Raw genomic sequence first — 11,025 nt, 5'->3', positions numbered from 1 at the left:
GGGTGGGTGGTCCTTGCCTGGGACACAAAGGAATGATAACCCATCTGAAGGAGAGTGTAGTGGATTCAATCAGTCAAATACAGTACTAAAGAAAAACATCAACACCTGTCTGATTTAATGGATTTACAATAGTCAATACATTACCGTAGATGTAGGATTTCACTTTTTGCAGAACCAGAGTAGATCGAGAATCAGAGTTGTTCTAGTGAATCGAATCGCTATTCTGAACAGTGACTCGTCGAGCAGGTCACGCGCGCACGTCCCTCAGACCACCCACATACGCTACTGAGGAAATGGCCGTGCGCTTTCTGACCAGAACGAGAAGATATCCTATCGATTTGTGCAGGTTGACACCAAGTGCGGTCACCAGGTAAACATGATACAGAGTAATATTCTGATAAATGTGCAAATAATGCGAGAAAAATAGGGGTTTGCTCATATTATCGTCAATTTAACCGTTTTAAGTGTTGTGGGGAAGCGTCGCTGCTAACTGGCTAACGATTGACTTAGCTAACGGTTTAGCGAGACGCAAACCTTAATGTAACCGATAAATATACAACCCAGACGAGTTTACATTTTGTTCAGAAGCGACATTTCTACTTCGTCGACCATTTTTAGTTTTGTAACGTTAGTTTAAATTCTTTTTCATGTTGTTTAGCATAGCAAGAAAACTACATCAATCACATCTGCCACATTTGATATCACAGTTGGTTTTTTTAAAAAACGTTTTGTCCTTTAAACGGGAAATTAAATGTAACAAATGTTATTACAAACTGTATTTCAATAGTGTCAAAAATTAGTAAGTAAGTTACACCGCCAAAGACTCTTAATGGTTTTTCAATATTTCAGGGTTAGTGTAACGTTAACTTGGTCATCAATCATACGGCTCATTTACTGTAACGTTAACTTACATGTTAAACTGAGTGAGCGTGTAATTACTCGTAATAATGATTGTTCTTTATTGCATTCCGTTTGATTCGCTTTGTTCGCGGCACACGCCGCCGACACAATCCTCTTTTGTCTCAAAAAAACTTCAGCCACATCTGATCTTTTGGATCAAATTGAACCCCAATTAAAAATGTCAATTTCAAGATTATTTAGATTTTCCCCCTCATCCCTAATTGTATTTTTTTTAAACTATGCTTTTTATTTATTTAAGATATATTAAAACAGTTTTCTGTCAAATAAAATACTAAATAAAGCGATTGATACAGCTGACGATTGAAATAAGCAGTATATTATATTTGAACTTTTGAACTAAAACGTGTGAATTGATTGGTTATTAAATCATGTCATGTGGCTATGAATTAAGTCATGGGAGTGAATCCATAATTCGTGAAAACTACCTCGCATGTCTTGTGTGGACCTCTTATTTTGTTACATTACTTTACACATCGGCTATAATTTTAATACATCTCCATTGTGACATTTTTTTTACATCCATTACAACAAATCCATTCCCAGTCTCCACTTATGCCAAACTTTTTGTGGCATTACTGGAGCTATGTTTTGTTTTAGGCAAAACAATTATCCAAGTGGCCTTTTACCTTAAATGCTCCTATTTATCTCTATTGTAGCCTACCATAGAGAACACTGTGTTTAGGGTTAAAGTGTTGATGATGTAACACATTTTGGGGTCAAATAAAAAATTTATTTGTTGTTTCGTGTTATATTAGATTTCCAATCAGATCTCTATGCAGAAGAAGAAATAAAGAAACATGTTGCGTAAGCATTGCAGTATTGTGTTCAGCATAATGTTGAATACCATAGTCTTTTAACTGTGGTGTAAAAGAGGTATTTTGAATGATTTACAGGTTTTAGAAGCCGCCTAATATAAAATACAATTTTCTTTTTGATGCAGTGATAATGCTTAGCAATTTTCTTTCCTCCAGGTCCGTTGTAGGCCTCTTCAGCACTGCGGCGGAACATCGTAGTACTGGTGACGACTGTCATGGTGACGATGGAGAAGACGACCACAGGTACTCTTTGACACATGTCAGGACGTTGGAGATGAGAGCTAGAAAACTGGAAGAGCAGGTTCATGACCTCACGGTAAATTCATATTGTTCTTTTAATTTTTTTATTCAGTCAAGTACTTGTACTTATTATAGGAATATTTATCTGCTGTTGTATTGACTAGGTTGGTCAAAATGCACACCAGTAAAAACAAAAAAACTTAAGGCACATTTATAAAAGCTACTTAAATGTCCTAAATAAACTGAGGCCTGTGTCTGTGAAACCAGGCCTATAAACTTCTGGGCATTTTAGTCAATGAATGATTAAAATTGATAATTATGATTATTTTGCTCAACTATAGTCGGAGTGATTGTTGTTTTATAATTATTTCACTTTCCCCTTTAAGACATTATTTTTTTGGTCAATGACATTATTATGTCAACTCTTACTCACGGTTTATTTTACCTTAAAGGAGAACTCCGGCGCAAAATGAACCTTTGGTCTAATAAAACATCGGTAACTAGTCAATCGTTCTCTGAGATTTGTTTTCATGATAATCGAATGTAAAGAGTTTTATCTCTAAAAACTGTTTAGCGTATAATGCTAGTACTGGGGACTAGCATTATAGTACTAGATAGATGAATAGTTTCGAAGCTCAGGCAGGACCCATCTTAGAAAACAGTCTCGATAAGTTGATCCCAGTTCAGAAGTTCGCTGAACTTCATACAGTTCAGATCACTCAGCATGATGTTCGTGGTTTGACTTGTCGTGACTGATTTCCAAAGATGGCTCCCGTCTGTATACGCGAAGTGAACTGTCTTTATAAAGTATCTTCTTATTAAACGGTCTGTACACTTACAAAGTTCTCAATGCTTCGTTTTGTATTCAGGGACCCTCATTATGTTACTGTGTGAGTGTGGGGCTATTTTGAGCCTTGTTAGTGGTATAAACAAGCGATTTCTTTTTACTTAGTTAATGCCCCCATTACTAGCATTATATGCTGAACAGTTTTTAGAGATAAAACTCTTTACATTCAATTACCATAAAAACAAATCTCAGAGAACGGTCGACTAGGTACCGATGTTTTATTAGACCAAAGGTTCATTGTTCACCGGAGTTCTACTTTAAATCAGTTTTAATATAGACTTTCTCATAAAAATGAACACTTTTCATGATGAAAACTGGTAAAACAATTAACGTCTCAAAAATTCGTAGAAAGCCATGGAATTCGTAATAATTTAATCAGTTGTTGTTTTTCCATTTTTGCTTTTGGTAATTGCTAATCTTTGTACTTTTCAAAGGAGAGATACAAACGAGCCCTGGCTGACTCGGACAATGTTAGAAGAAGAACACAGAAATTTGTTGAGGACGCCAAACAATTTGGTAACCTACTTTATTTTAGCTACACATATTGCTTATAGGTGTTGAGATTTCTTTGTTGCATTAAACGTTATGCTCCCCCTGCAGGGATTCAGAGTTTCTGCCGTGACATTGTGGAGGTTGCAGACCTGATAGAGAAGAGTGCAGAAGTTGAGGAGAGAGATGGAGTGCAGCAGCTGACGCAATACCTGGCACTCATACAAGGGCGGCTGCAGGACGTCTTCAGCAAACATGGACTGGAGAAGATGAGCCCAGTGGGAGGCACCTATGACCCTTATCAGCATGAAATAGTCTGTCACACCCCAGCAGAGGGAGTGGAGCCCGGCTCCGTAGCTGTGGTCAAGCAAGATGGTTACATGCTACATGGACGTACCATTCGCCATGCCCATGTGGGTATTGCTGTGAAGACGCAGGAGCAGTGACAGGCCCTTGGTCCTTTATATTTTCTTCAACTGTTAGTTTGTTCTTGCATCTCTAGACAACTACACATTTGACTTACTCTTTGAAGTAATGGTTATTTATATATATTTGTAAATGGTTTTCTAACTTGTAACCCTACACAGATAAATTAGGCTGTGTTTTAGTTTAGTTTTTGTTTATGTTGAACCCAGATTTACAAAATGTCCAATGCCAATTTAATGTCTGGAAAGATTCATTATTGTTTTGTGTGTGTGTTAAAGACGGTATAATAAGAATCCTGGTGTTAAATTGACTCTGAAAAATGCACTTTACACCCTTGTCATGGTGGTTTCTATAAGTGATTAATAGTTTCGAAGCTTGAAGGGAAAGCAGTTATGACTTCTATTAGAAAGTTACTAACAGTTTGTAATGTTCTATATGCTTAACAGTAGTTAATGATGTAGGTATCATATTAACAATGAACAGTCATGTTTACAGCATTTATTGATCTTGGTTAATGTTCATTTATTCATTCTACATCATATCAGTTCATGATTTAGCATTTTAACGATGATTTAATATTAATAAATGCAGTAAGATTGTTGGACTAATGTTAACATATAGAACATTATTGTAATCTTCCCAGAAAGTTATTGGATGTTGAATGTGCCAAGTATGCTGTAGGCCATCGTTACCCAAAAAAGAAATGCTTGAAGTTTTCTCTTTTGGAGATGAGAAATGCACATGAGATATGCGTCCAAAGTGAAATTGAACAAAGTTTGGGAGATAACGTAAACAGAAATATTTATATGTATTTATTTTGTTTGTAATATTTTGCCCTGCTAGGTTACTACTTTTGGTTACTGAGAAGAAAAACTGTAAGCTATTTACATTTTCGTTTAAAATGAGGTTTTTACAGATGTATTCTTTGTAAATGTTGAAAACGGTTAGTTTTGAGTGTGTGTATGTGTGCGAGGCAGAGGTCTCCTTGACTGAATAAAATCCAGATATTATTTTGTTTGAGAAAAGATTGTTCATTCCGTGTACTAGTGTATGTGTGCGAGGCAGAGGTCTCCTTGACTGAATAAAATCTAGGCATTATTTTGTTTGAGAAAAGATTGTTCATTCCGTGCACTAGGTGTCAGTGTTTCCAAGCAGAACTCACAGTAGCCGCCGAAAAACACCGGAAATACGTTAAGAGTCGCTGCACGTGTGTTCTGTCCTGCTACACAAAATTGATCTCTTAGTTATATCTTTCCCTTGTTTCGAAAAATGACAAAGGTAAAGAAGGAGAAAACCGTCGAGGAAGAGACCGGGGGAACAGAAAAATCATACCAAGAATTAATAGCTAATATAAACCCCATCGCAAACCCGCTTGCATCGCGTAAACTAAGCAAAAAGCTCTACAAATGCGTCAAGAAAGGTACAATTTTGTTATATTTTCCCCAACTATAATTCCTTTAAATCTAAATAAAAGTATACTAAACATGTCTGTATATGATTGTAAGTTATTCCCTTGAATGAATACGTGATTCCAAGTCAGTTAACGTTATTCATTAGAAATTTTATTCATTGTTTTTCACAGCTGCTAAAGTTAAACAGATTCGACGAGGAGTGAAAGAGGTACAGAAGTTTATCAACAAAGGGGAGACTGGGTAAGATTCGGTTCATTTTCCTTATGTTTTAGTATGATGGTCACGTGTTGAGCTTTGTTATTTTTAACACTTGTTTTCTGTCATCTTTTAGTATTGTGATATTTGCTGGAGACACTCTTCCCATCGAGGTGTATTGCCACTTGCCAATCATGTGTGAAGACCGAAACCTGGCTTATGCTTATGTCCCATCTAAAGTTGTAAGTTCAGGAGTGTATTATGTTTGCCTCCAAATCAGATTTAATGTGCAGAGTTAGATTACTCATTTGTGTGTGTGTATCCCTCTCTCTACAGGATTTGGGTTCGTCAGCTGGATCCAAACGGCCAACCTGTGTTATCATGGTCAAACCGCATGATGATTATAAAGAAGCATATGATGAGTGTTTGGAGGAAGTCACATCTCTGCCTAAACCAATCTAAGGACACGTATATCCAATCATTCTATTACAAATGAATTTGGGATGGTTGTGGGTGATTTTGCTTGGTGTTAGTGTGCACCAGTGCATCTGAAACCCTATGTGGATGACTTTATTTGTTTATTTGTGATTCCTTTATTTGTTTAAAGGAAGCTTCGGTTCATGTCATTTGAGTGGATTGAGCTTGATTCAGCCTCTTGTTTTACTGTTGATCTTTGTAATAATTTCTGTATTGATTGGATTTTGTTTTTAAGTTGATCAATGACTTGATTTTGGGGCAGTGGACATCAGAGAGCTCCAAGAAATGTTAAAATAAACATTTTTTAATACAGTTTTTTTTCCTCATCTGTTTCTTTGGATAAGTACTAATTTAACATTTATAGTTTTGCATTGTAACATGGTGTTTAATTTTAAAATACAATGTACAATACAATAAAAAAAAAATACAATACAATAAAGAGGTCCTTAACAGAACCTGATTTCACAACATGTACAACTATGTAGGCCTACAACAAAGATGTTGATCCAGGAACATATACTTGGTGAAACCAGGTTTTGTGTAATGGATGACTTCTTTCCAACGAACTAATCAGATTTGAGGAACAAGTTTGCAGCTTACAACCAAGTTGCTTCAACATCAGTTTTATTCATTTTATAATTTCCCTCTGATTTTAGGGATAACTTATGGGTAGAGTTAGGTTTAGGGATATTGTTAGGGTAAAATTTTCTGTCAGGAATGTTGTTACATTATCAACAAAATACGTTGATCCAGTCCCAGGAAAGCGTCTAATCAGTACGTGCCGTAAGTACGTAACAGTGGTTCTAGCAACAGCCATGTGCATGTCCACATGGTGGCAGTGTTGGCCTTCCAGAAACTCCTTCCGTTCCGTTAGAGAGGTTATGCCATCAAGCCTGTACGGTACACACTCACACACTGCTCACCGAAGTTCATTCATTGTTCTGGATATATGCTGTATTTTGTATCCAAACTTGAAAAATGTCACTCATCATTCTCATATATATTTACTCAAAGCTCATGACTGAAACAGAAAAAGGCCATAAGTTGAGTAGAGTCTTTTTGTTTGGTGAGGCAACACAGTTTCTGTTAGGTGTTGAAACTGATAAACAGACTCCACTGTGGATCTCTTTCATTTCACTAGGCCCAGATTCCTGGTGCTTGTTTAGTCTGTGTTGACATCTTAAATATTTAATACTGAAATGCTATTACTCCCATGGTGTTTGTTGTTTTTTGGCACATTTTACTCCCAAATCATGTATATAAGCACAAGAGAGGGGTTTCAGTCCATCCATTTGCCAAAAGCAGAGTACAGGGCGGCTGACGCTTAAGACTGCAGGTACATAAAGGAAGCAAGCATGGAAGACATGGATTATACAATTTCTTTTGCTTCACATTTCATCGTTGTATTGGATTACACAAGATTTTCTTTGTCTCTTATGGAACCAAGACCACATAGTCCACCAGACATGAGGAGGTAGCCTACATGGAAGAACAACAATGAAAAAATTTTTTTTTTCTGACAGTCTATATGGGAAAAAAATCATTATAATAGCCTACATTTCGTGCAGAGTTGAGCAACAATCAATCACTGTATCTGAATAGGCCACCATAGAAGGGGGGATACCAAACGACGTTTTTGCATCTTTGAAGGGCACTTCTGGAAGGGGACGTTAGGTGTAGGAGCCTTCCAAGTGAAAGTGAACAACTGAATCCCTTCACGAAGGGCCCTTCCACAAGCTTCTATGGCATGGCTGTCGAAGAGTAAGTAGCTGGTGAAGTGGATTTACTCATTGTTGAGAATTCTAATGTTTGAAGCAAATGTCATGAATGTCAGAAAACTGGGAAGATTTTAAAAGGAGCGGTTCATTCATAAATCCGTAAGATCTTGCTGTGGAAATATAAACCGATTGACAGAATACAAAGAGCTGAGTGCTGAAAATGGGCGGGGCTACATAGGGTGGTGTTTTGTTTTGTTGTGATATCACCCCCATCATTACCCCCGTGTCATGCATGTCAGATTACGTTGATAAAAGTTTCATGTAAGAAACGTTTTTAATGATTTATGAGCAGATTGGGGACAGCAAATATATTTGTTATTATTTTTATATATTACTGTATAATAATAAAATATTCCTGTTGTCGCAGCCTATAGCTTTGTAGTGGTACCAATCCATGTGAAGCTAGAAGAAATTATGTGGTCATTGCTAAAGTGCGTTCCAAATGGCTTTGTAATGACAGACGAGTGTCCTGCTCCCTCCAAAGTCCCCACTTCCCTTCGGAATGAGTGGGACACATAAGGACTCCACTTCCGATTGCATTTGCCCGAAATGAATGAGAAGTGGCGTAAACTCAATCCTACCTCAATACTGGGGTCTATACGACCTCAACAATTGATTGAGTAATTGTACGAAAAAAATATAGCTACATTTTTAATCATACAAATAATACATCTTTTTTTTTTTGTTTACTTCTCATCTATTCATTAATGCTGTGTTTTTGGAGATATAAAGTACTTTGTATCCATATACTACACAATTCCTCAACTACACCATTAGCTTGCATATGAAATATTATTTTTTTTATGATGCAATACATTCATGCTCTAGAACTAGGCCTTAATTTCCGTGTAAAAATGTTCAGATTTATGACACATTTTTTGACACATGAAGAAAATATATATATATTTTTTTTTTCACATTTCCCATTCATTTTAATGTGGGGTCATATTGACCCCAGAAGACCAGAAGTGTAAACATTTTTTTTTATTTTTATTTTTTTACATACCTTCAGAACAACCGAATCAAGCCCAATTTTGTGTGTGTGTATAGATAGATAATGTATGAAAAGTCACAAAATCTTATTCCACTGAGATGAAGGGTAAAGGAAAAGTCGATTGGGGTCGTATAGACCCCATGACCCGATTGAGGGCTATGATAAGCCGTTTTCCCAGAAAAAGCAGTTTATTCAGTTTAAAGACTCTCCTCCATTGACATCCATAAAAAAACAGCCTCTGGTCTCCTTCATTGCTTATCACAGCATTAGCAGGTGTTATGCTTTTTTTCTTTCTTTCTTTTTTTTGCCAACCTTGCTGGCTTGCCTTCAAGTGGCTTTGGTTAAGATGTCTTCTTAATCAAACACACCTGATTCAACTCATCGGTTCGTTTGCAAAGTGTCCCAAGACCTCAGTCAGATTAGAGAGATGTCAAAAAAGTAGGCCTACCCCAAGACAAGGGTTGGGAACCACTGGGCTAATAAACTGCATTTTTGTTCTTAATGGATGTGACAAGGACATACAAGTGTCCTTTCTGTTAACCAAATTCCAGGCCACGTGTTCATCTATTTACTCCCAACAGCGGGATGGGGTCTGACGTGAGTCACCTGTGTCCAGAGGCATGGTGACATAGCCAATGCCATGAGTTTACCAAACAAGTCTTAAAGTTCAGCCATGTTTTAGTGTACACACTTCATAATTGTGGTCAATGTGTAATATGGGCGATGGAGGACAAACAAACTGAAGGAATGGAAAAATCTTTTTTTTATTACTAGTTAGCTATTATAATTAATTATTTTAGTCATAGATATGTGATATTGTTTGCCTGCATTGTACCATCAGTTAGATGTTCTTGCTAAGGTAAGCATCACCATTGCTGTTTGAACAAGCAAAATTTAGCACAAAATTCAACTTATAAAGCCTACTCAATTCCTCAAAATCTGTGTGTTGCTGGGGAGATTTTCTACAACATGGTTCACAATAAAATAAATACTATATTTTATTAATAATAGTATTATATAAGTAGTAGTAAATAATACAAAAAAACATACAAAAATAAGCACCATACTGAAAACACACACACACACAGTAATAATAAAAAAGAAAGCAAAAAAAGAAAAGAAAGACAAGAAAAAGAGTTTGAAATAGCTGATTTTAATTAGTCTCTATATTGACATGCTTTTAGAAAGGACACACTTTTCAGCTGGTCAGGCTAGAAGACCAGGTTAAAAAGATGCAGTTCACCCAAAAATATAAATTGTCATCATTTACTCACCCTCATGTTGAGTAAACCTGTATGAGTTTCTTTTTTCTGCTGAACTCAAATTAAGATATTTGAAGAATATTGAAGGATATTAGAAGAATGATGACAAAATTGCCTTTTTGAGGGAAACTATCCCTTTAAACCATGTTGACTGTTACAATATATATATATATATATATATATAAATGCTTGCAACTACACACTAGCGCTTGTTTTTGGTTACTTTGACACTTGCCTCAATGTCAAGCTATCACTCTCCACAGAAAAGAGGCACTTTCATTTTAAGACAGCAATTGGAGGATGGAGAAAAACAGTTGGTTTTCTTCCACACACTTGTCTATCATTTCGTATTTCTCTTTATCTCCCACCATATCATCACCCCCCCCCCCCCACTCCCCCCTCCTAACCTTTTCTCTGTTGACATGTTTAACGTACCAAGTTGGCTGTTTGAGGTGGATATGCAGGAGGATACAGGTTCTGGCTCATCTACTTTTCTCAGTATCTTAGCCGAAATGTCTTTTCCAGGGCTTGGCACTGTCCTTGCACATGTTTAGGGTATCAACAATGCACCTGCCGCCTGCCGTCCCCTCTGGAACAGCAGCACGCGCCACCTTGACACCCCCTCACCTCTCACCCATTGACCCTAATTTACCCTTCCAGCTATAACCGGTTCATGTCTTATATCATTCCAATAAATCAACACGTCGGACTCACTGCTGTCTGTACAACTGCACACTGTTAGAAATTTCTGTAAAGTATTTAACTGTAAAATGAACTGTATTTTACTGTAGGACAGTTATACAGCATGTTACTGTATTTTAAAGTTGCATTGTGGGAAATATACCCTTGGCGCCACTAAAATACAGTAAAATGGTCGCCTTGCTCTGTTCTGTGATGCAGGTTCGTGACTCTCCTATTCAAACTCGTTCATCAAAATGAACGAATATTTTCCCGAGTCAACTCGTAGATTTCGTTCGGTGAATGAACCAAATGACACGAAAAAAGCTTTGTTCGTTTTGACGAATGAGTTCGAACAGGAGAGTCACGAACGCGCATCACAGAACAGAGCAAGGCGACCATTTGAGCTTATAAAACTTAAACTTTGTATTTTTTTTTAAATGACCGATCGTTTCGGTTGACAAGACCCTTATTCATCATCTGAAATCGTT

The 11,025-nt window shown here is 36.9% G+C and overlaps 2 protein-coding genes across 2 annotated transcripts; both read left to right on the top strand.

Annotated features, from left to right (window-relative positions):
- The first annotated feature begins 217 nt into the window (after positions 1-217).
- Positions 218-4,044, top strand: grpel2 (GrpE-like 2, mitochondrial). The gene is made up of 4 exons (XM_039693924.2): positions 218-370; positions 1,893-2,052; positions 3,258-3,339; positions 3,424-4,044. The coding sequence occupies exons 1-4, from the start codon at positions 294-296 to the stop codon at positions 3,756-3,758; spliced, it is 654 nt and encodes a 217-aa protein (XP_039549858.1). The 5' UTR covers positions 218-293; the 3' UTR covers positions 3,759-4,044.
- Positions 4,045-4,898: 854 nt separating this feature from the next.
- nhp2 (NHP2 ribonucleoprotein homolog (yeast)) lies at positions 4,899-6,134 on the top strand. Its single transcript, XM_039693925.2, has 4 exons — positions 4,899-5,158; positions 5,321-5,390; positions 5,482-5,587; positions 5,682-6,134. The coding sequence occupies exons 1-4, from the start codon at positions 5,008-5,010 to the stop codon at positions 5,805-5,807; spliced, it is 453 nt and encodes a 150-aa protein (XP_039549859.1). The 5' UTR covers positions 4,899-5,007; the 3' UTR covers positions 5,808-6,134.
- Positions 6,135-11,025: the final 4,891 nt, after the last annotated feature.

Source organism: Pimephales promelas, chromosome 19 (assembly GCF_988280905.1).
Source record: "Pimephales promelas chromosome 19, fPimPro1.hap1.1, whole genome shotgun sequence".
In the NCBI taxonomy this organism is placed as follows: Eukaryota; Metazoa; Chordata; class Actinopteri; order Cypriniformes; family Leuciscidae; genus Pimephales; species Pimephales promelas.
Note: the sequence above shows the minus strand (reverse complement) of the source record. Positions and strands in the feature narration are given on the sequence as shown.